The sequence below is a fragment of the Stegodyphus dumicola genome, chromosome 8, assembly GCF_044657685.1.
Source record: "Stegodyphus dumicola isolate Sdum_Otavi_A_Nest chromosome 8, ASM4465768v1".
Lineage (NCBI taxonomy): Eukaryota > Metazoa > Arthropoda > Arachnida > Araneae > Eresidae > Stegodyphus > Stegodyphus dumicola.
In genome coordinates this window covers 133,428,500-133,455,638 of record NC_140775.1, presented here as the reverse complement: position 1 = coordinate 133,455,638, position 27,139 = coordinate 133,428,500, and the positions used below count along the sequence as shown (strand labels likewise).

The window sequence follows — 27,139 nt, the reverse complement described above, 5'->3', positions numbered from 1 at the left end:
ATTTCAAATTAAATTTATGAAGTCGCCTAATATGCTTACAATCTCATTAATAATCAACACATTCTTGATTAAATCACAAATTTAATCAAGAAAGGGGGTCATACATCCAACCGGAAGTATATACAACAAAATTCAAACAAAACAGTTCAGTAAAATTGAAACAAAAACAATTCAATAAAATAAAATTAATATAATTAATATAAAATAATAAAATTAATATAGAAAATATTATTGAAAATTCCTTGATCCTTTTCGAGGAGCAACCGAAGAATTTTTAATAAAGCTACGTTTCTGAATTATATCTGGATGATTGCAAATTCTTCAAAACGTGATTTCTGAATTAAAAATGTATTTCATAAAAATTATGAAATTAAAGTGCTTTAATAATGCAAGCAAGTGAAAACATTTTTAAAAACATTTTTTTAAATTGTAATTAATCATCAAGATATAATCTGCTACGATATGATTATCAAGTAATTTCAGAAATAAACATAATAAATAGATTATAAAAAGCATTGAGAATCTTACAGGAGAATTTCTTTTAAAACCTTTTTAAAATGTATATTTTTTCTTAATATTTTGCCTTAAGATCCTCTTTTGACTATCTGCATATATCGTGATTTCCATGGTCAGTGGATATGTCTCAGATATAAATTGTTTGGTGTGATATTTTGCATTTAGCAGATTTTCACTGCTTTCTGAAATCTGTAAATGCTTTAGGTTTATATTTATCAAATGCTCTTTTTGTCGTGACAAAGGTACAGTGGATTATTGGTGAAATATCTGGGGACGTATTAAGGAATATTAATAAAAGATTCAAATTTAATACCTTTTATCATTTATAGAAGATATTTGACTGTAGATTGAGATCCAGGATTGACAGAAGCTGAACTGTGTGCCTCAAACAATTTACTCCTTCTTTCAAACTAAGAGTTGTAATAATATTCTCACAAAAACTAAAAAGTGCTTCATACACTTTTTCCGCTTTTTAGAATCTTTAATTTCATGTTGGAAAAGGAAAAACAACGACCATAAAATCTTTTACGAAAACTAGCATTGAATCTCGGAAACGTCACCTTAAATCCTTTTTCTCTCTTTTAAAGTAAAAAATAAATATTTCCTTATTATAGTAACACAGATGATGTTACTATAATAAGGAAATAATCCTAAATTATAAATAATAATAAATGAAAAATCACTATGTATTTAACTTTGAATCCAGCCAGCTGTCCTAAGAGTGTTCTGCGACTGCCCAGATGCTTAGGCAAAAGTTTTTTTAAGGATGTTAATGCTTTGTTTCTTATTTTATTTACTATTGATGCACATATATTTGAAGTCATTGCGGTTGTTCTTCGAAATGCTCCTTTTGAAATTGAAATATAACACCTGATACAGTTACAGAAACATATTTATTTCTCAGATATTCCTTTACTGCTGTTCCGGTGCGCCGGAACAGAACAACTCAACCTCACTCTTTCGGTTTTGGAACTATGCCAAAGAACATTTAATTCAGTTGAATAGTCAGACTCAGACGAACGCATTCGCAAGGCAGCTGCTATGCTGTCTATTATTCACTATTTTGTTCTGTTCTCGTACTTATAAGTGTTATATGTTATTTTCTTGTTTATACTTGTATTGTGCAGTTATTTAATATAAGTTTCATGTTTAAAACGAGGACGTGTTGAGTTCCTTCACATTTACATCGCAACATAATATTTTGGAGGCACCGGCGAGATTTCGGTTTCATCAGCACTGCAACACTGCATTCGGTACAGTAATGGATACTACTGGATACTTTTAGCTTCGAACTTCATTTAAAGACCAAGCAAGATAAGTATTTTTTTTTTTTCTTTTTTTACAAGTTTGACTTTGGTTTTCCTCATTGCACCATTACGTCGTAATGGAAGACAAGGTTAGGATTGCAAAAAATAGTAGAGGTAGAGCGAAAGCTGCTCTTACCAGAATTTCAAATTTCATTAATGATGATAAGCAGTTATTCGAAAAATACGATTTAATGAATAAACTTCAAAAAATTGAAAGCGTTTATTCTGATTTTGACAAGGCAGACTCAGAACTTCCGCCGGAAAGTTCTGAAATGGAAGAATTTGAGAAAAAATACTATGAAACCAAAGCCAAACTACAACAAGAACTTGAGAAATTAAATGTTACTGTTAATATGCAAGTTACTAATGTTAATGAACGTCAAATGCCAGGTTATAGTACTCCAAATACTGCTAATAATTTTAAATTACCGAGAATAAATATGCAATCCTTCAACGGTAATTACAGAAACTGGATGTCTTTCAAGGACTTATATGTATCATTAGTGCATAACAATGAAAATTTAAGTAACATTCAAAAATTTCAATACCTAAAGGGTTTATTAACTGATGAACCGGCTTCTGTTATTAAACATATTCCCATTTCAGAAAATAGTTATATGGAAGCCTGGGGAAAATTATTATCTAGGTATGATAAAAAAAACAAATTGTCACATCACTAATAAAAACTTTCATGGAACAATCTTGTGTGATTAATGCAAACTCAATTAATTTGCGAAAAATTGCCGATACATCTGATGAAATTATCAGAGGTTTAAAATCTATTGATCCAAAAGCTAGTGAAAGGGATGTCTGGCTAATTTATATCTTATTACAGAAGGTTGACAACGAAACATGTAAACAATGGTCTGAATTTTCAGCAAAAGTGGAATTTCCTACTTTTGAAATGTTTATTCAATTTATAAATGATAGATGTTCCTCGTTAGAAATTTTCCACGAAAAAGAAAGGGAAAAAACTCAACCTAGTGTTAAAAGATTTTCTGTGAACAAAGGTATCAAATGTATTATGTGTAAATCAGATCATTTTCTGTTCAAATGCCCCAAATTTAAAGCACTAACTGTCAAAGAAAGAAATCAATTTGTCAGGAAAAATAATCTTTGTTTAAATTGTTTTTCTAGTCAGCACAAAAAATCTGAATGTATGTCTCAACATCGTTGTCATTATTGCCAGTTATTGCATCATAGTACTCTGTGTGAAAATCAGTTAAAAAGTTATTCAACATCTGCGTCTCTTTCTGAGACCAGTTTTCAGTCAGAACAGCAAAGAAAGAATCCAACCGCGAATGAAATACCAAACATTGCCTCTACGAATGAAAACAAAAACGGAACTGTAATTCAAAATAATAGCGTTCAAACAACTTTTGGCTTATTGCCAACTGCATATGTAAATGTAATTGATTCGATGGGTCAAAAACGTAATATTAGAATGCTTTGTGATAGTGGTTCCGAATCAACATTATTATCTGAATCTTGTATTAATTTATTGGGATTTAAAAGAAAAAATGCGCGTTTTCCTGTCAAGGGTTTAGCTGAGTCAGAAGTCGCAGTTACAAAAGGTTGTGTTGAAATCGAGTTGATGTCAATCCATGATGCATCAGTGAGAATGCCAATTAAGGCATTTGTATTAGATAAACTAACTGCTGCGCTTCCAAGCCAAAAAATAAATGAGAAAGACTTTTCGCATTTGAAAAATGTAAAGTTAGCTGATCCATATTTTCACATTCCGGATAAGATAGATATTATTCTAGGATCTGACTACTTGTTTTCTATTTTACTTCCTGGATAAATAACTTGTTCTCAAAGTGATTTAATTGCTCAAAACTCAATTTTTGGTTTCCTCATATCCGGAAAACTACCGGAATATCAAACGAAATCAAATTCACTTTCAAACATGCATATTTATGAAATAAATATTGACAGCGAATTGAAAAGGTTTTGGGAGTTAGAAGAAGTACCAAATTCAACTGACACTGCATTCTCGCCTGAAGAACAATTTGTTGAAACACATTTTCGGGAAAATTACTCAATTAATTCAGATGGTCGTTTTGTGGTGAAATTGCCATTTTTAAAATCTAAATCTGAATTAGGTAATTCAAAACCAGCTGCACTTTCTCGATTGTATGCTATGGAACGTAAATTTAAGGAAAACTCGGAATTTGAAAACCAATACAAGGATTTTATGCATGAATATGAAAATTTAGGTCATATGGAATTGGTCACACAAACCTGTTTAAATAGATTTCAGAATGAGCAATATTTCCTTCCCCATCATGCAGTGATCAAGCCGTCTAGTACAACTACTAAATTAAGAGTCGTTTTCGACGCTTCATGTAAAACTTCCAACGGTAAATCATTGAATTCTATCTTGGGTGTTGGTCCTAAATTGCAACGAGACATTTTCGAAATTTTACTTAATTTTCGATTTCCGGAAATAGTCTTTTCAGCAGACATAGAGAAAATGTACCGGCAAGTTTTAGTGTCCGATGAGGATCGGAACTACCAACAAATTCTTTGGAGGTTTAATCCTAACGAAGAAATACGCACATACAAGTTAAACACCGTAACATATGGTTTAGCTCCAGCTTCTTTCCTAGCCACTAGATGCATTAAGCAAATTGCACTAGATTATTCACAAAATAGTGCTGTTTCTCATACTTTACTACACGATGTATACATGGATGATTTGCTATCGGGTTCAAGTACCGATAGTGATGCAATATCACTTTGTAAGGAAATTACCAATATTTTACAAACACACGGTTTCCACCTACGAAAGTGGAATTCTAATTCAAATGCATTTCTTGCTGAATTTCAAGAACATTGTTCAACGGACACTAATTTAGAAATAATTCCTAATGATAAGGAAAGCACGAAAGTCTTAGGATTATTTTGGAATTCTTCAACAGACACATTCATTTTCAAACCCGCCCTTGCACTCACCTCACCGCTGACAAAAAGGCACATTTTGTCCCAATCGGCACGCATTTTCGATCCATTAGGATTAATTTCACCATGTACTGTTGTAATGAAAATTTTTTATCAGAAGCTCTGGCTTACAAAAGGGGACTGGGATTCTCCTATTCCACAAAGTCTTGCTGAAGATTTGTTTAAATTTCAGAAATCTTTCAATGCAGTTGAACATTTTACCGTTCCTAGAGGTGTCACGCTTATTTCCTCTGACACATTTGAATTGCACGGCTTTTGCGACTCGTCAACACTTGCTTACGCTGCTGCAATATATTGCAAACAAATACACGGAAATGAAATAAAGATTTCTCTCTTAGTTTCTAAAACTAAAGTCGCACCTATTAAACAAGTATCTGTTCCTAAATTGGAACTATGCAGTGCTCATTTGCTTTCAAAGTTATATCGTACAGTCATGAACACTCTCAAAAAATATAAGTTTGATGTTTACGCTTGGACTGACTCCAAAGTCGTACTTTCCTGGCTCTCGGCACATCCCCGTAAATGGAAGACTTTTGTTGCAAACCGGACGACTCAAATAATCAAAGTACTTCCAACAAAATACTGGAGGCATGTCCCTTCCAAAGATAACCCAGCAGATATCGCTTCGCGTGGTATTGATCCCAAATGTCTTCCTAATTGCAACTTGTGGTGGAATGGCCCAAGTTGGCTTTTTTTGGATTCGGCTCACTGGCCGAAAGAGGAATCCGCTTCCAAAGAAATCAAGGATCTAATTAAAGCTGAACAAAGATCTGATCCTATATTTTCATTTCATAGTGCTACATCAAATGAATTATATAGTGATTTATTTGAAAAATATTCATCATTTTCTAAGATTATACGCATTTTAGCATATTGTTTAAGATTCATCAATAAGTGCAAAACCAATAACAAATGTCAAACACTTATAACTGATTCCTTTTCTCCACTCACTTACACGGAAACTAAAAATGCAGAAATAACCATAATTCGATGGGTTCAGAAAGATTATTTTAATGAAGACCTAAAATGCATTAAAAATCAAAGATCGTTGCCTAAGAAAAGTCAGCTACACTCCCTCCATCCGTTTATAGATGAAAACAGTCTTTTACGGGTGGGAGGGCGTTTGCAAAATTCAGAATTGTCTTTTAATCAAAAGCACCCAGTGATTCTACCTGCTAAACACAAGATAAGTGAGCTCATCGTAAAAGAAAAGCATGTGACTTATTTACATGCTGGTGCTTCATTACTGTCCCACATTATCAAACAATCATATTGGATAATAGGTGGAAAAAAGCTCATTAATAAATGTGTTCACAAATGCATCAAATGCTTCAAATTTAAAGCATCCACCACATCTCAGCTTATGGGTAATCTACCTAAGCATCGTGTAACACTCGAGAGGCCTTTCTTCAACTGCGGAGTGGACTATGCCGGTCCTATTTCAATCAAATTCAACAAGGGTCGTGGAGCAAAATCAACCAAGGGTTACATTGCTCTATTTATTTGTCTCGCTACTAAGGCACTACACATCGAGGCAGTGAGCGATTTAACCGCTGATGCATTTTTAGCTGCTTTGCGTCGCTTCAGTGCTAGACGAGGAGCTCCAAGTCACATTTACAGCGACAATGCAACAAACTTCGTTGGGGCTAATCGAAAACTCAGCGAAATACAACGATTGTGGGCCTCACTTCCTAAGAACGAAGCCGTTGCTCATCATTTAACTCAAGCATCAATAGAATGGCAATTTATACCTCCAGCATCTCCTCATTTTGGAGGAATTTGGGAGGCCGCAATTAAATCAACCAAATATCACTGTAAAAGAGTAATAGGTGAAACGCTACTTACTTTCGAAGAATTGACAACTCTGTTGGCTCAGATAGAAGCCATTTTAAATTCTCGTCCGTTATGTAGTGTAAACAATACTGACATTGATTGCATTAATATTCTCACTCCTTCACATTTTCTTACAGGAGACGTGATCCTATCCCCTCCTGAACTACCTCTTACTAGTCCTGCTAATATACGGAATAGGTGGGATCTCCTTCAAAAGATGCGCAAGGACTTCTGCAAATCATGGACCAAAGCATATCTATCTTCTCTTCAAACCAGAAAGAAATGGAAGGACACTCAGCCGAATATGAAAACTGGAGACATCGTCCTGTTACTAGATGATGGTCATATTCCAGGTTCTTGGCCACTAGGACAAGTGGTCGAACTTCATCATGGTGCTGACGGACTAGTTCGTGTGGCCACGGTTAAAACTAAAAGCTCTATTTTTAAAAGAAACATTCATAAATTAGCACCTTTGCCCATATATCAGGACTAATGCCTGATAGGGTGGGAGTATGTTCCGGTGCGCCGGAACAGAACAACTCAACCTCACTCTTTCGGTTTTGGAACTATGCCAAAGAACATTTAATTCAGTTGAATAGTCAGACTCAGACGAACGCATTCGCAAGGCAGCTGCTATGCTGTCTATTATTCACTATTTTGTTCTGTTCTCGTACTTATAAGTGTTATATGTTATTTTCTTGTTTATACTTGTATTGTGCAGTTATTTAATATAAGTTTCATGTTTAAAACGAGGACGTGTTGAGTTCCTTCACATTTACATCGCAACAGCTGCTTTAAAGCAAAGTTGTTTTTTTTCGTTATTGTGAATAACAGTATGCGTATTTGGCTTTTAGACATGTTGATACCATTTTCGTAATTACCATAAGTGATTTTCTCGGAGGATTCCTGGTCACAAAAGAATTATTTCTTTGACGGAAGGAAAAGCAGGAACTAGTTTAAGTACGCTATTATGAAAACAGAGGAATTTGAATTACATAAAATATTTTTATTCGAAAATAAATAATCTACTTGTTATAAGAAACGATTATTAACCTAACTAAAGATGCCCCTTCACTGGTAAGTAAAAACTGAAGAATTCAGAAACCAATCCTGAACAATTTTTTATACTGTATTACTGTAAGAAAGCATCAGTACCTAACTAATTTTAAATTAATAAAAGTTCATTTTTAAATAATCCTCATGTTTACTTAATCGAAAGAGACCTGATTTTACTTAGAAATTTTTTTCGACATATCGCATGACAATTTGTGAGTTGAAAGTTTAAGTTCTATGCTTTTTGCTATCGATAAATTTTCAAAGAATTGGAAAGATTTTGCATAAAATCAATCCTTACAAGCTGTAGAAATTACAAGTGTGTAATACATAAACTCTCATATTAAAAATTTATATTATCTCATATAAGTAAGCGTATATTATTAAATTATAAGGATTTATTAAATTCCGTAAATTATTTTTTACCTATATGATTCTCTCTTTAGATTTTCATTGGATCGTGCTTAGAAACAGATGCAAAGAAAAGTAGGAAAACCTAGAGCGATATTTTTTACTCTTATTTTTACACTGAGACTTGGTTTAGAAGCCGAGAAGTTTCAGATGCCATTTTAGATGTGTAGCTATTTATTTATTTCTACATGCAACTGTTGATCTAATTTCCTTATCGTTTCGCAGTCATTGGTTTCTTCCCTTCCCCAAGACGTACTGAATAAAAGGTAAACGTATACAATCTTCATTCTGTACTAGTTTACAGTTACTATAAAAGCCGCAAAAATAAACTTAGAAACACTTTTGTTAGGAGGAAATTTGTCAGAAAAACGTTCCAAAGATAGTGATATCAATTCATTCCAAAGAAATAAAAACCATATGGCAGGCTTTTGGTAACGGATTAATGACCAAATAAATCGATTGAAGCATTAAGTTTACCATTTGGGATGCTAATCTCACTGGCCGATCTTGTTCTGGCATCTCCCCCTCCGGGACGTTTATTGCATCGGTTGAGATCTGTACTCTGATGGTCTTGATCTGAGGATATAAAATACACTAAATGGATTCATAGCTTGCATCATCCGAGGAGGTATTATAGTGGTCAGATTATTAGACGTCGGTTCTTACAACCTCTACAGCCTTCGTGCCGTGTTGGAGTTTACTATGGCCTCGTGCAATAGGAGAAAAGCGCGCGGGCTTTGAGCCAGATTACTTTAAGATGTCTTCTTGGAACGTTGCTTGGAAACCTGTTCCTCCCGCCCTATACAAAGTTGAGCCAAAAGGGCGATAGTTTTGAATACATTGGGAACTTGAGTTAATTATTGCTCTTGATACAGAGAGCGCAGTAGTTTTACCAGTGCAGCATAAAGGACAACGACACAAGACGTGCGTAACATTAGAAACATTAGACTTTCAGATCCACTACTTCCAGAGTTTTGAATGGAAAGAAAAGAACATGCCTTTTTAGTTCTTTGAACATGTCAGGGTTTGTATCTATAAAACAACGTTCTAAAAAAGTGTTTCTCTTCTGTTTTCATCTCAAGAAATCTGCTGCGAAAAGTCATCGCTTATTAACGGAAACCCATGGAGAACATTCTGAGTCGGAACAAAGTGCAGAGATTGGTTTCAACGAATTAAAGACAACAATTTTGAGGTGAGTGACAAAATGCATCTAGAACAGCCGAAAACGTTTGACGATGCACAATTAGTAGCATTACTGGTAGAAGATTCAGTTGTAGAAGGCCGGTTGTCTGAAGCACTAGATAAGGGTGCTTCAACTGTTAGTAAGCGTTTAAACGCAATGGCGATGATTCATAAATTGGGAAACTGATCACATGAATTGACAGAGAAGAACGTTGGGAACGCTTAACTGTTTGTGAAGTGTGGATTCAAAGACCAAAAAGGAAGTCTTTTTTCCATGATATCAAGGCTGCGTGACGGCGTACCATGAACATCAACTTAAAAACCTGATATTCACGGTAAGAAGATTATGCTGTGCATTTGGTGGTATCAAGTCGATGTTGTGTACCAGAAACTCTTGCAAGCGAGTCAAACGATGAATACTAAACACAACAAAGCACAATTACTCAATCTAAATCGCGCACTTTATGAAAAACGCCAACACTGTGATCAGAGACATGATAAAGTGACAATGACTCATGACACTGCCAAACCACATGCTGCAAATCGAGCGAAGTAAACCTTGAAGGGATTTCGATGCAATATCTTATCCCACCCGCCGTATTCACTAGATATAACTCTTTCCGATAACTATTTGTTTCATTCTATGCAACACGGCCTTTCTGAACAATACTTCACAACTTTTAACGATCTCGAAACCTGATTCCATTAATGGATCGCCTCAAAAGAACTCAATTTTTTATCGCGGAATCCATTTGTTACCCGTAAGGTGAAAAAGGATTGTTGCTACCGAAAAACACAACTTTGAATCAATTATCTCATACCATTCTATTAAAATAAACATGTGTTTTCGGTCTAACAAACAGCGGGAATTAGTTCAAGTACCCAATAGATAGAAACATACTGACAAACATTTAAAATTTAAATCACTAAATATATTTCGTGAAAGAATAAAAGAAATATAAAATATAAAAGAATTTATCAAAATTATCGTAAATCAAAATGTCATAAAATAATTTATCTATGGAATATTTTTGGACATTTCCAAAACTGCAAGAAAATGTACCAATCAAACCGCTAAAGCATAAAATCTAAAATTATTAAATCAAGGAAAGATTCGATGAACATGCAACCTAAAAAGAGAAAAAAATACATGTAAGTATGGTTACATTTTCTGAAATCCGAAACGGAGAAAGCATACTGAAGAACTTAGATGTGATGGCAGCATGGGAGGCTTAAATGTGGGGGCATTAAACTGAGTTGCCGAAAAGAATGAAACGGAACATGCAGGAAGTTAGAATAAGGAGAGAAGGAATAATCATTTGAAACTTTCAAATCATTATATCTGTAGTTTCCTTATCTCCTTGCTCTAATGCAAAAGTCTTCTTTAGCTGATATGCAAGGGATAGGAATATGGAAGTAAGCTTGACTATAGATCAGTATATTTTTATATATCGTTCAGTTCTTGTTATTTAATTAAGAAGTCGTGCACTATTTGCAAAATCATGCATGCTGTTTCATTACATTATTTGCAAAATCATGCATGCTGTTTCATTACATTATTTGCAAAATCATGCATGCTGTTTCATTACATTATTTGCAAAATCATGCATGCTGTTTCATTACATTATTTGCAAAATCATGCATGCTGTTTCAGCATTACAGTCATAGTTGCTCCTAGACTTTTTTTTATAAAACTTGTGCTAAACAGTTATTTGTTTTTTCGCTTTTTTTTTTCTAAAAGCTAAAATCCTGTTGAAGTTTCTTCGCTGATGGGTGTAAAACTTCCGCGAAAGCAAAGCAACAGTGCTATCATCTAATGAAAAGCGGAGATATTTTAGTCATACTTTTATATATAATTAAATAAAGTTAAAGTGACATTTATTTATGCTAACTTTTAACAATAAGTATTTACATTTCTTAAGAATGATGAATGGATTTTTATTTAATTTTTGAAACTAGTATGCTCATAAAGGTGGAGTTTCATACTTAGATGACATTGAATATCAATTAAAATACATTAGTACACATTTAAAATGTCATAATGCACTATAATACGATGAACGTTTAATTATCCGTTAGAAGATTAATTGAGGTGCAGATTAATCGGTTCTTATCTAAAAAAGCAAGTTTGTTTTGTGTGAAAAGGTGGAAGAATTACTATTACAAGCCACCAACATAAACCTGTCTACGCAGAATACAAAAATGCACTTGATAAAAGCAGTGATATAGATGATGTTCCATTGAAAAGCTGTTTTTATCCAGAACAGTTCGTAACTGAATTGCATGTAATTCGGAATATATAAATATTGCACTGCAAAAACAAAACATCTAATAACCGTATTTTTTACATGAGTTTGAGTTTAACGACGTTATTCAAGTTCTTTTGTAAATACTGTATTTCAGTGTAATTTACAATATATATATATTTTTTTTTTAATTTCGAATGATGCCTATTTTTATGTTATGGTGTTATTTACACTACGCTCTTTTTGCTTTTAATAGTGACTTTTCGTTTATTATAACAAAATTTCTTTTTTCTCTGATTTTGAACTACCCTGTGAAGAAACTAGTAATACCTCGGTTTCTAAAAAATAAACTGCACAAAGTTTATAAACTTAATTTGTTTATGTAAATAATTTATTAATTATTAATATATAATATTAATATATATTAATTTAATATCAATAAATAAATTATTAATATACCAGCATACATTAATAAATTATTTAATAAATAATCCCAGAGAATATTCCTAAAATTCCTCTTTCAGATTATTTAATTTTAAATAACTGCTTATAATACAAAGTTACGTAACTGTCTATTATTAGAACAATTTCGGTAAACACTTTCGAAAGAATGCAAAATTTGAAAAATTCCAACATTCTTTGAAGTTTACACTTTCAGGGCCGAAAATAATCCATCTATTACCGAACAAATTTTTAAAGAAACGGAAAATCTATCGCAAAATATGCTCTATTGTTCACCCGGACAGCTTTGCTTAAATCAAAGTTTGGAGAGTAACTTCCGCGTAAAATGTTTGCCCGGGGAATTTTAGGGAATTTACAATTCACCAGCTGGGGGAAAAAAGGAACGACATTATCATTTTCCTCTCCCTCCCTTCAAACCCCCAACTCCTTCTCCCAGAAGAGCGCTCTTATCACTTCGCTTCACTTCTCCCCCAGTGCGTTTAAAATTCAATTAAGGCAAGACTGTACGCCTTGGGCATAAGTTTTAATTACAGTCTTAATTAGCAAAGGCAGAGTAATATGTCACTGCGCATTTTTACCCCCCTCGAATATACGTGTATATCATTATCAAGACAGCCGTCCACCATTTTGCATTGTGGCTTCCCCGTTTGCGTGAATGCGCGTGAACGCTTCTGCGTGAGTTCATGACACGAAAGCTAGCTTTGGATGATGTAGCTTGGATGCAGAAACGAGATGCAAAACTATGGATGGAAATGCCTTTGTGCTAATACGGCTCAGGTTTCTACCTGGGATAACCATTGTTCTAAATGAAGCACGGAATATTCATGTTCGAATCTCTTTAACTCAGAGTTCCTCGACCGTGATGTATATATTTTTTTCTTTTCATTAATATTCACGAACACTGAATGAACTAAAGGAAAGTTACAAATCTCAGTTTTCACGTATCAGTGGCAGTAACCGTTTCAATTAAATACCCAGGTGCAACAAAATTAATACACTATTTATTATTTTTGACGTAATTCACAGGCTAGAATTTGCGTGAAATCGAATTTTGGGGTGTTACTAATGGATTAATGGGCTGGTTATTATTAACTAAAGCATGTCTTTGAGCTTTGTAAAAATAATGGATCAGCACACAACGCATATACAAAAGCATAAACATTTCACTTTGTATGAAAAAATTACTGATTTTTTTAAAAGCAGGAAAATCTTTGTTATAAGGTTAGCGCAGAAAATTCTCAAGAATGTTCGATAACATGTATCTCGATCTTTCTGGAATAGTTGACATTTTGGTACATATAAAACGAATTAAACAGGCAACAATTTTGTTTTAAGTATGGCACCGTATTGTTAAAATCGGAATTAGTGATCTCATATTGTCAATTATTGAATAAAATGTCTAAACCAAAAAACTACAGCGACGGTTATGAGATTTAGCTAGGTGGCGAATACTGCAGATTGATAATCGTTGATAGAAATTGACAGAATAAAAAACTGATAGAACAAAAAACTGACAGAATAAAAACAGTTTCGATAAATTTTGAAAAATGAAAAGCCTTAAATGTGAAATCGCCATCTGCAGTATTTGAACGAGGTGTCAAACATAGGATGTGGATCTATAAGAACTGTCTCAGAATATGTTTGATCAACGACTGGAAATCTCCGCCTCTTTAGGGAAACATTTTCGCACTTTCACCAGGCCAGATTCTGATATCACTGGATTAAAAGGTAGATGAACTGCTTCAGTACCTCATAATAGGTAAAGATGCTACCAATATTAGGTAAAGATAATATTAGGTAAAGAAGAGAATCTTGGATTACATCAATAAAGGTTATCTGAATATGTTTAATGCTCTTATTAAAGTCATAATTATGAAATTTCTTGAACCAAATGGACTTGTTTCCTGTCCATTCCTGGATTCATTATTCTAATGCTGGGTTTTTAACATTGTCCAAATGCTGTGTTCATGTCCATTCTTGGATTCATTATCCTAATGCTGGGTTTTCAACATTGTCCAAATGCTGTGTTCATGTCCAAATGCTGTGTTCATGTCCAATTGCTAGGTTCATTGTCCAAATGCTGGGTTTTCATGTGAATGGTTGCAACAACTTAGCTTTAATCTTGAATCCTTTGTATTATTATATTATGTTGTTTTATAACAAATTATACACGCAGAAAAATGCCTGTACAAAGGTATCGTATCCAGAGTGGAACATCTTATATAATTGAATATTTTCTAAGATCTGAGCTGTATGAACACTCACTTATTAAAGAGCTAAAAATAGAATGTTTGCAATATAGTAAAACTGAAGCTCTAAATAACTGATAGATAAGCTTTACATCAGTGGTATATATCATACACCTAATTGTCATCAAAAGGTCACTGACAGTGATAAACTGTGATTTGCTTTTAAAAGCAAAGCAAAATTATTTTAACAATCTAAGGGGAAAATGATACTTTTAGGGCGAGCACAGCAGCATGTTCAAGTATTCATTTTGCAAGAACAGCTTATTCATTGAATAAACGTCCTGAGTAATATTCCAGATAGAAATTACAGGACGTTCTGTTCTAAGTGAAAAACGAAATGACAAGATAATAATTTTGTAGTGCTGACTGACAGTTTTGCTTTCACCTTAGTCGACTACTCTTTCAATGGCAAACATTGAAATTACATCGAAATTTAACAATATCTGTAAGTCACTGCTATCTTTTGAATTCCTTCTATATGCTGATAAAAGATAAAAATATTAACGCCTCATGTAAAACAGAAAATACGTACTTGAAATTTCAGAAATGTAAAATTAAATCAGCAACATCCTATAGATATATAACTATTTAAAACGCATATTCCTACGAGCAAGACAAATAAGCTTGAACTGAAATCACGACTTTATGCGAAATGGTTCTCACGGTGTTTTCACTCATTCCTACTTTATTATTTTCAGATGCCTTTCATTTCGTTTTCCAGTTAAGCAAATACATAGAGATAAGGAAATAATTTTAAGTTCGACGAAATTTAACATACCTTAAAACACGTTGAAGTTACATCTGGTATTTAGTTCTCATATAAAGCTTCTTAAGTGCATATTTCGTGTTCAGTTGTATAAACATATTCCTACGAATGTCAATGGAAAATCAGCTTAGAGAAAAATCCCGTCTTATTTTCAAAAATATAAGCTGTTTTCTCACAAAACAATCTCCGAAGAAGATTAACTTTCATGCATTATAAAGCGATTGCTTTTGAAACTGCACCAAAGACTAAAAGGTTAAATCTTCCGAGATAAGGAAGAACGCTATCACTTTTCACGCATTCACGGGAAGTATTTCTTAACGCCCATCTTAAACAAAATGTCAAGACCTGAATATAATTAAGCTTTTGTTTTGTTTCACGGACCCATGTCTCAAGTTTTATAGAAAAAAATTGACAGCCTTAGTATTTATTCTATGATGGCTGTTGCATTCAGTTTTAGTCCCCACAAAATTAATTTTTGAAGTGATAAACCTTTAGGCAATTTCTTTCAGCCTTAATTACAGCATTTAGGTTTCCGCAAACACTAATTAGTCTTTCTTTTTTGTATTCCGAAGCGATTACCTAAAAGGTGTATTACAATTTTCATTAACTTCTTGTGATGCCGCCTGAAAAACAAAAGCGAAAGATGCAGGAATAAAGGAGGAATTTTTCGCTGCCAAGCACTTGTTGCTGATAAATTTCTCAGGGATTATGTAACAATAAATTGGCATTTTTCCAACTTGTATTTTGAAACTAAGAGCACAAAGCTAATATAATGCGAATGATTATATGTAACCTGTAAACAGTAAATGCGTAGACTATTGTCATTAAAAGTATCTGTTTTAATTTAAAGATAGTTTTAAATGCAACAACTGCAGCATTTATTTTTTACGCATGTGATTGCTGTTTTCCTAGACGGAATAAAGGTGTTGAATGACAATAAGACGTAGATAATTTATCCAGCATATTAATAGAAACATTTCAAAATTTAATTCGTTTCACACAGTACTGTACATCAGCTGTAATTTCTTAAAAATTTCGTAGAGTAGCCTAACTGCACGATTCATATACGAAAGCGTTTACTTTGTTTTATTGTGCTGCTTATGAACGCTTTGAAAATAAAAATTTGTTTATTTTTGTTTCTTCTATTTTAAGAAAAGATAAACAATAGTATGTTTGTTTCTTTTATTTTAAGGAAAAGGAAACAATAGTATGTTATTTTAATTTCGAGAGTTTTAGCAGATATTAGGAAAGGAAAAAAATAGGAATCCATATATGACTATAAATCGGGATTTTTTTCAATACGTTTTGATGACAGTTAAATATCCTTATATGTGATTTAATAATTCGGATTAATTTTGCGGGATAGCATTCAATAACTGACGAATTCGGTTACTGTGGTAAAAAATATTAATCTGCAGCATATTATACAATGATAAATAAATGGAACCCCATTTATACTGAGACTATAATACATTCTGTGATGCTAAAATATTCATTTGGCAGACATTTCCCCGATATATGTTCAGTGTTATATAAAAAAGATATAATATAAAGTAGGTTTACAATAACCCTAATCAAACTAGGACATTGTAATAAAAAAGCCATCGTTAAAGAAAATTACCGTATTTTAAAAGGCGAATATTAAAACAAGACACTATATAAAACTTCGCTGAGAAAATAAGTCCACAGCAGAAAACCATTTTCATATGTGCTAGTTACATCATATTTCTTCACTGTGGGTATCTTTTCCTTTGAAAATTCGAAATTAGATTATGATATTTGGATATGGTAAATTACGAAGGCTATCTGCCTAAAAGGGAGGGATGACTTCAGGGGAGATATTTCTAAAGGAAATTATATATGTATTCGTGTCATACATCGGGAAAACTATGAAATACGAAAGAAATACAGCCATAAAATTAAAACCGACAGAACCAGCCTGTTTGCACGGTTTCAAACTACCAACATTAAGTTCTCGTAACTGCTTGACCACTAATGGGGCTTATAATTTCCTGATTCTCTTTGAATTTCAGATTATAAAGATTATATTATTTAAATATCTCGTAAATATTAACTGTCGTATTAAATAACGCAACATAACCATCACAGAGATATTGATAATTTATTCAGTGCTAAAATTTTAAAACTGAATAAATTTAAATTTATTGAAAATAGAAACTGGCACACTATTTCTATCAAGAGTTCCATTTCTTAGGAAATGAAGTCTATCACAAAAAGGAATTGCAGAAAACGACATTTAGTGTTAAAATAATATTATATTTAGCAAAATTAAATTTTATGATCTACATCTGTACACTCATCTGAAACTTGGCAGTTTTTATAATGATATTAGAAAGCGGACATCTCAAATCTCGATGTCTCAGTTAATATATTTTCAATAAATAGGGGTTATGTCTATATTACTTATTTAACATCTCCAAAGAACGCGAGAACAATAAATGTGTTTAATTTCATAGAAACCATTTTGGTTTAATCGAGGCAGAATATATGAAAAATCAACCACTACTCTCCGGCATCATGACCATGAATCTTCCACTTGTGCGTAGGATGCTGTAATCCATTGCTTAACAAAAAAAAAAAAAAAAAAGAAAAAAAAAAAAAATGCTTAGAAAAATGCGATTATTCGTTCAATATCCATGCACTAAAATAGCGACTAGGAATAGACTAGAGACTCATTCGACTGAATCCACGTGTTGACGTCTTATCATCCACCATGGTTTTAATCTGGGTGCCACTGTAACGAATATATAGGTTTTTTGGTAGCAATAATTATAAAGAATGAATAGTGCCTTTCCTGGGATTGGAACCTCAGATCTCCCTCTTGAGATATTAAACATTTATACTACGATAGCAGGCAAGGTGGAATGCCATAATCCTTTACAAGTTTGCCCTTAATTCTTGTGTTTTCCAGATGGAGATACGTATACTCGGTTTGTGACCAAAATATACAACTTCATCTAGGGGGAGAAAAGAAGGTACACAAAATGCTTTATTTTTTAAGAAAAGAAAAGGTTATACTTAATGGACTACTAAGCTGTCAAACATGTGGTCTTTCATTTCTCTAATAAGTGTATAAGGTATTTTCCCCGCCTTCTTAGCATGCCTTAGTAGTGTAGTGGTCTGTACGCTAGGAACGTATTTCAGAGGTCCGTGGTTCGATTCCTGGCGAGGGCGTTGCTCATTTTTCATCTTTCCTTCTTCCAAAATACCTAATGTCTCTACAGTCTTAGACAGCAAGTATATACATACTCAATTCTTTAAATTCCAAATCTTCATCAACTCTAGTTTGACTTATTTTACTTAAACAGGATATTTGAATATGACAAATCCTTAAGCAAAGATAATTAAAATTAATATACACCATTTTCGTAATTTCTACCTTCCCTCCACCAGCTATAATGAGGACAAAAGTCACATGCTACACACACTAGTTTTCTATTGCAAGAATTCTTCATCTAAATTTCTAATAACAATAATATGCGAATCTCGTAGTTCCTCTCAGTTGTAGATATCCTCTCACTATATGAAATCTTGATGTATCAAAGAGTTTATTCAAGCTAGAGAATGTGAAGGTGGGTGGGATAAAGCAACATTCCTATAAAACAGCATGTTATTGAATAATACGTACCACATCCTTTATATTTAAAAATAATATCTGATACATATGCCGAAAGGGCTAGTTCTCCTTCATATTCAAAGAAGACGATATCGGAGTCTGCGAATTTTGCCATTCATGAACAAATCTCATTATATTGGCACTGAATGGCGAAGCCTTGACATATTTTATTGACCCATATTCCAATAAGTATCTGGCAGAGAAGCATTTCTGTAAGCTTCGTAATCAAATACATCAAGTTCCAGTCTTGGCCTTATATAAGTATTTTAAAGCCTTAACATAAAAGTATGCTAAATAAATCTACTGATTTCGTTCTAAACTGTACACAAACTCCACAATATCATTAAACTTCCTCAAGATTGAAATAATATTGAGTTCGACTAATCTTCGAAATCACGATTAAATGTAACGTAATGTTTGAGTAACACGTTACTCAAATATGTGTGTTGTAAAGAGCATACATGGATTCGTTATTGTCAGCACATATACTCGAAAATATTTCAAAAGCACAGCGCTTGTCTAAAGATAGTGGGCAGATAATAAAAAAGTATAGAATTTATATATATATATATATATATGTTAAAAATATACAGATGCCGATGAAGAGCTTAAATCTCGTAAACAATGCACACCAACCGGCACAAAAACATGTGAACTAATTTTAAATAAAGCTCTTAACTATAAGAATTTTCCATTTGTTAAGGATCCACTATAAAAATGAAAACGGTGGCAAATGTAGCATGCATAATACGGAAGCTAGTCTGCATAATACTTGATATCAAGGAAAGAAATGGAAGTTAATTAAATAGTTATTTACCTGCAAATCTTGCTTGGCTGCTTCTGCACCGGCCCTCGTCGTGAAAGTTACGAAACCAACTGGCTGCACAAAGAGAAAAAAAAAGAGTAAAATAAAGTAATGTCTAAAACAATAAACCAAAATTTTAAAAAACAATGATAAAAGGAAATAGAAAAATAAGAAAATTTTCATTAACATCGACCGGTTGTTTTTAATATTTCCTTAATTGCAATTAAGTGATTAAAGTATCAAATATTTACTAGGCACATGTTTTCTCGCTAGGGTCTGCTGGCTGAGCCTGAGATTTTTAATTAAGTTAGCACACTTTCAATGCAAAAGCGAAGTTAGAAGAAGCGCTGGATGTATTAACTAATTAATTTACTTAGAAATATTTCCTTGTATCATTAATTCCGAAAGAGACAAGAATCAATGAAAATAACTAATTAAACAGTTAAAGTACTGCACAATTTTTTTCGTAATTTATGTTGTGTTTTTAACGAAGCTACTTACCGATGATGTTTTCCCGTTTTTGCTTGTGACTTTTAAGAGTGATCCTTCATACCCCTATAAAGTGAAAACACATATAAAAATTTAGAATACATGAATGAAATAAATAAGTTAAAAAAACAAACACGTGCTAATTTATTTGTGATATATCTGATAAGAATATAATCATTCAGAACAGTAGCAAATTACGACATGTATTGATAAAAAAAATGTAGCATTTTTAGTCCAAAGAAACTTTGTCCCTGAAGGACTATTATTTTCGTTTTGCGATTTTGCGTCGAATCACTATAAATGTTTAAATGTCCGTTTCACTTTTGAAACTGTTGCCAGCAAATGTTAGAGTCCTGCATTATATTTGAAGAAATTTAATAATGAAAATTCTGCATAAATGTATGTATATTTCTCGCATTGTGATAAAACAACGGTACATAGAGCCACCGAATTTTGAATGACGTAATCCTCCTACGAATATGGGCATGTGGAAGACCAAATTTGAAATTTCGAATTTGTTTTATTATCGATTTCATATTTTGTAAAACTTTAATTAATTTTTTATTAACAAACTCAAGGATTTCAAAGCGAGCAATGGCAACACTCTACGGGGGAAAAAACTTTTTTTTTTATCTCCAGCGCGCGAAACTGTGTATCGGAAATTCTAAATACATGCTCATTTTAAAATTATTTTGCGACTTTGCTATTGAACTGAATTTTATGGTTTAAGTTCAAAAAATATGATATTTAATAAATAAAGGTAACACAGAAAACGTTAAAAAATCGGCTCTTTGGACGTAATTTAAAATTTGAAACCTTTCAGACTTTTTTTTTTCATTATTATAATATTTTTATACTTTTATCTAACATTTAACTATATCGTCATTTATCTATCTATCTTAATTATACAATACACACATCTCTTTTTAAATAATTTCATAAAGGAACTGAGCACGTACTCCCAAATAGTTAACAATACTGCGAAATTATAAAACAAATGGTCTGGTGTGCTGATTATCTTTTTTGCTACCCAACCACATCTAAGAGTTAGAGGCTGTGAAGTTAGCAATTGCTAGTCACCTAGTGCTTAAAACTTCATGTTCAGTAAGATTTTCTTTTTAAGCCATTTGCCTGGCGAAAGACTTTTGTTTATTTACATTAATGGTCATTCAGTTATTAGAGTAAATTTTGTACTTACGAATTATTTAATTGTTGTGTTATAATGGCTGCAAAATATGAAACTGCCTCAGTTGCAACCCTTTAATATGTATGCTTATCAAAACGTAGTAAAGTTTAGTAGCACTTTTGCATTTTTGTGTTAATGCGCTTCTTAATGAACATTTTTGTTGTGCCAGCAAGAGATGAGTTTAATTGAAAATTGTTAAGCACTTCACTGAGCTGAAATGCAACAGATACTTGCATTATCAATGCTAAGCGTTATTAATTATACATGTGTTCCTAGATGCGTCCTCATCTTTTCGATTAATAATTAAGGAACTGATAAAGGAGACAGAATGCTGTTTTTTCTAAAGAAATTTTTTCAGTTAATTTTTAGTAACTAGATTTTTTTCATACAACTGTTGAAAAGTATGTGTTAACGAAAACGATACCTAGAAAGAAGCTCCTTTTTAATTTCTTTTATTGACTCTTAGAACAATTCTGCTTAAATAGCAGGAAATATCAATGCATGAATTATACAATGTGACTCGAGGACAGCCCGTGGTAATTAAGTGTATTGAAAGTTAAGACATGATGGCATGTTGAATGCCCGAGAAGTCATAGATATTTGTAAATGTACAGTGTCTGTGCGGCATGGGGGGATTCTAAATACGAAGGAAGCCAAAAGTTCTCCCGAGAGGTTTATGGTAGGGGAGAAGAGGGGTTGTAAATCATCGGACTCCTTCCCTCTCGGGGTGTTCTCCATCAAAATTACGTACGAAGCTGAGCGAAGCCGTATTTTCACCTCTATGGTGTTCAGGGCTCTTGACAATGACAGGCGTAATCTTGCATTTTTTACCTCAATAAATTTCGTGGGTTTGTCTTAATGTTACTGTCAGACAAGTGAGATAAGTCACAACAACAACAGCACAGAATTCGTTGCAGATTGACTAGTCTTTCGTTTGATTATCATTTGATATCAAATATTTGTAGTGGTATCTTGGTCTAAGAATGCTTTGTAATGATGAATCGATGTTAACATAAGCTGCGTAACATCCCAATTGGATGGTTTTAATAACACCGTCTACATAGCTTCTGCCTTAAATAGATGAAATTCAGTGTAAAGATTTGCATTCTATTGGATACAGGTAACAAACAGTTAATTGTTTGCTGGGTGCCCTAAGGACGTTTTGTGAAGATTATTAATGAAACCTATTTCTTAATTGGGATTTCCGGGACAGATGAGTTAAAGAAAAACCACTAAATCATGAATGCTGGCAGCCTGTTTTACCTTCGATAACCAAATCGAATAAGTTATTCCAATTGTTCCATTCAAACAAAATTAAGAAATATCTCTCTCCCATCTTAACATGTCTCAGATGAATCTTCAGCTATAAAGTAATGCGATGTAATTTGATAAGCCTTTACCAGACGAGAGACCGTTTCGTTCCGCCGATTTCTACATACGTTTCGTTTTGTCGATTTCAGTAAAGTAGGGAACTGCACAACTAAATGTTATACCACTCCAATATATGAAACTGTACATTGAAGATTACGTTCGTTGTTACAAAGTTACACATACGTTCGTTAAGCATATATATAGACGTCACGAAAAAAAATGCTTTTTGAATCCACTTTAAATCCATTTTACAGTCTGTTTTGTAAAATAACAGTCCAGTCCTTTATTCTGACCGTAAGTGCAGATGTCTAGCAAAACCTAAATCATTCAAATGAATGTTGAAAATGATCAAAATTGATATTTATGTTGGAATATATATAATATATTCCAACATAAATATCAAATATATATGAAATATTTCGCTACTCTAATACTTCCTTTACTTCGTATAAGGGAGTAAAAAATAATGTTATTGAGTCCTCTAAAATACATAATATAATAACAGCGGTACGTCTTCGTATGTGATTTTTAATATGCTCTGCTTAAGTTATCTCTTCAGAATTAATATATGCCACATATTTCTTGCCTCTCGATTTTCAAAGGGTAAAATTAGTCTGAAAACGGGGGGGGGGAATACGCGAGTAAACACGATACATATATGAAATAAGATTCAGTAACTTATAATTTTACAAAATATCACTTAAAGTCATATACTTTAAAGTGCTTAATGTGTAACAAGAGAGCGCATTAAAAATATTCTTTGGAGTATATTCACTCTTTATATGATTTAGTACAATAATTGTAGTTAATGTGGAGTAAAAGGCGAATGGAATTTCCCCGCCGCTTGATTGCGCTATGTAAGAAAGGTATTTTAAAGGATAAAATGAGCGTTCATTTTTCCCGTGATTTATTTCTTTTATAGCATGAGACTGAACAAAGAAATCGAAAGGAATAATTTTTATAGCACATGTTTAGGCAGCTAATATTTTTATGGCATAATTTGTTACGCTTTTCTCTGTCTTTGAAAGCTTCTGTCCACATATAGCAGTACAATCGCAAATATCTAAAGTATAATAAAATCAAAATTTGATAACATTTCTAATAAATATTTTCCCGCTTTTATACGCATAGTTTTATACATATACATACCTGATTAATTTTGCTCTCTTAAATACGATTAGTTACACGTTCTTCAACTGACATTTTACTTATTTTACTTCAATGCGTGTATTATTAAAACAGGTGCTCTTTTCAGTTGATTTAATAAAGAGAACCGAATAAATTAAATACTTGAATAGGATTTTCAATTATTTACGGTGATTGCTTACCACAGAAAAGCAATTACATTTCATTTTCTTGTAAACTAACGATTGTCAAAATGGATATTCTGAGCTTTCAATAATGCCTTACTGATATTACTCTTAAGGAACATAAATATAATGCTCGGAATAAAATTCTACTGTATTGGTGCACAAAGTAGATCTCTAGATATTAATAAATTTAGACTCAAATACTGTTGGGACATTTAGAGTAATTGCTAAAAATATTTTCAGATATTATGTATTATAAACTTAATGAATTTTAAGGTTTCAGTGAGAAAGCAACTCTTATGTATGTAGTTAAAAGATTTCATGTGATTAACTAATTAAGGATAAGCATGCTTCTCTCTCAAATACTCAAAAAGTGCAAATGTGAAGAAAAGTGAAAAAAAACAATTTCTTGATGTTTTATAATTAAGCACCACATATCTTCATCACGGAATTCTTTTTGAAAATCATTGATTTCGTATAAATATTCTGTTAGGTGTATAACACATAAAAAAGTAGAGTGTAATATTTTCTAGTAAACTGGAAACATTTATTTTAATATTTTGAAGCTATAACCATAATTACTGTTGTTAATATTGTTCGTAATGCTTCTCAAAGTTACTGCTCTAAATGAAAAATTAAAGGTTTTGTCAAGCCAAACGAAAATTTCTTCTAATTCCGTTTTCTTAAGTGGATGTTTTAACAATAATTGCAAAATCCTACAGCTAACCTTAAAATTTCCATTTACGATTACATTTATAATTTAAATAATTACTAAGAAAAAGGGTACACAATGTTCAACCCAACCTAAACATTCCATCTATCTCTATCATGAATGCGCTATAAGAATAAATCAGTTATCTAGCCAAAAGAAAAAGCACACGAGAAACCGCAGATATACATGCAGCGAGGCCATATCATTCCCAGGAATTAACTCTTGCATAAAATACCAGTGCTTGTCAGATTACACAATCAATTACTAGAAAGGCTGGTTTGAAAGTCGACAAACGTTCTAAATCCTGGTACTTCGTAACATATGCAATTACGGAATTGCGTATATTTATTTCTTTAATCTTCATTTATGTTTAATTTGAAAATAGGCATATTTATTTAATTATACAGTCAAAAAGTGTTCTTTTTTCCCCACTATGTGTCTAATTTCGCATCTTATGTAAAGGAAATTTCAGTTAACATAATTGAGCTGTGGAAGTAAAAATTTTCAAATAATTCTTAATATATCTTATAAGATATATCTCATAAGATACATTCTCAATATATCTCTGAATATATCTTATAAGATATATGGAAGTAAAATTTTTCTAAAAATTCTGAATATATCTTATAAAATATATTCTGAATATATCTTCTAAGATATATGGAAGTAAAAATTTTCTGAAAATTCTGAATATAAGATATATTCAGAGATGTTAACTCAACAAGAATTAGCTTAATATTTGTAAATTCGCAGGACTGGTTTCGCAGGCTTAAATATAGAATCTTCGAACTAGTCCTGTAAATTTACGAATACTACGTTGATTTTTTTTGTCTTAATCGTTTTACGACATAATCGCTTTACGACATTATCGTTTTACGACGTTATAATAATAATAATGTTACATAATAAACGTTACACAATCGTTTTACGACGTCATAATAATAATAATGTTACATAATAAACGTTACATAATCGTTTTACGACGTCATAATCGTTTTACGACATGTTATTATAACTCGTATATGTGTTATAAGATTTTAAAAATTCAAAGAACTTCGATTGTAGACATAAAGATCTACTCAATATTTGGTTGATAAATAGAAGTTATCATGATTAACTTAATATGACAATTTGTAAAGTTACTTCTTCGGATTTAAGCTCAACTTACTGATTTCGTATTTAAAAATTTTCTATCTTTCTCTTCATTTTCAGAAGTTTGCAAATATAAAGAATACTGGAGAAAGTTACCGGAAAAGACACGTAAAGGAAATGGTGCGAAAGTTTGTTTGCTGATTAAATTTTCAGCAACATTTCTGATTCTATGCTTTTCTCAATGTAAATTTAACAATTATTAAATCAGTCTGAAACCATGAAGGTAAGAATAAGCGAATGTCTTCATGTTGAAAAGAGAGTTTAGTTTAGTTAGTAGCCCCTTTGACAAGTGCCCAGCATGTTAAAAGTAAAATAGTAGGTTCAGCCTCCTATAACCTTAATAGTTATTCTGTGCTTAGACTTTCCAAGCTGTCAACAAATATTTACCTCAATTATTATTTTAGATTAATTTTGCTTACTGGTATCTATACTTTCTGTGCTATTTGAGAACTACAGAAACCGCTGGGGAATATATATCTAATAACATCGAAGTACAATATATCTTGCAAGTGTAACATATTAAGGTAAAAATATAGAAAGGACTTGGAACTTTCATTTATCCTATTTAGTATTTATATTGTGCTGCAAGTATAGTTGATACAGGTGCTTTTTATTACAAGAACACCTTTCTGAACGATAACTGCATTCTTGCATTTCTCTGAAGATACCGCTAGTTACTTTCTTATAATGAGTCGTACCAGAAAGCACATTAATTATCGGAAGTTAGCAGAGTACCACGCCTTTGTGCTCAGATGGGCATCTTGATTGAGACGTTGGTGTTTCTGATTGTAGCATCTTTGCAAATGGATGCACTTAAATAAAATAATTTATATTCTCCCACTTTTCCGCATGCCTTCGGGATGTAACTAGAAGCACGCTCAATGCTTATTCGGGAGGTCAGGAGCTCGAATCCTGCAAAACGCATTGAAGATTTCTTCAATTTTCTGCTATCGAAGTATTGTAAATGTCTCTACAAGTGGCGTTCGAAATGAAAAGGATGATGCACGTTCGTCGCCACCAGGATTTGTCGACTGCGTCGCCAAATTCCCAGTCCCCTTTAAAAGTGGGAGCATACAAGATACTGTCTCACTCCTTACCTCATGCCTTCCTAGTGTAACTGGAAGCACGGTGGATGCTTATTCGGAAAGTTCGGATTCTGAATCCAGGCGAGGACACTGCGGATTCTTCAGTTTCCTGATATCAGAAAGTCTAAAAGACTCCACGCAGTCCAACATTCTCTCCAAATACTGGTGTCAAAAGAAGAATGTGAAGGAGTCTCTTCTTTTAGCACCAGGTACACAACACAATCCACATTAATAGTTAGAACTAGGAGAGATTAAGTTGGTAAACTTCATGTGATTTGCCTTAGATAAATAATCCAATCTGATTCAATTTTTATATTAAAGCCTTTTTATAAAGTGCATTCTTTAATCTTTATTTACGGTAATTTTAAAAATTACGGAACTTCTTTAATTATACAAAGTGCAT

The 27,139-nt window shown here is 32.6% G+C and overlaps 1 protein-coding gene across 4 annotated transcripts in view; it reads right to left on the bottom strand.

Annotated features, from left to right (window-relative positions):
* Positions 1 to 27,139, bottom strand: part of LOC118203072 (protein couch potato-like) — a 580,191-nt gene that overhangs the window by 77,926 nt on the left and 475,126 nt on the right. For all 4 annotated transcript variants that reach the window (XM_085822450.1, XM_085822452.1, XM_085822451.1 and 1 more), the window contains exons 3-4: positions 19,933 to 19,986; positions 19,444 to 19,506 (exon numbers count right to left, since the gene is read on the bottom strand). In XM_085822450.1, the coding sequence (XP_085678576.1) occupies positions 19,444 to 19,506; positions 19,933 to 19,986 (117 nt within the window). The remainder of the gene's footprint in view (positions 1 to 19,443; positions 19,507 to 19,932; positions 19,987 to 27,139) is intronic.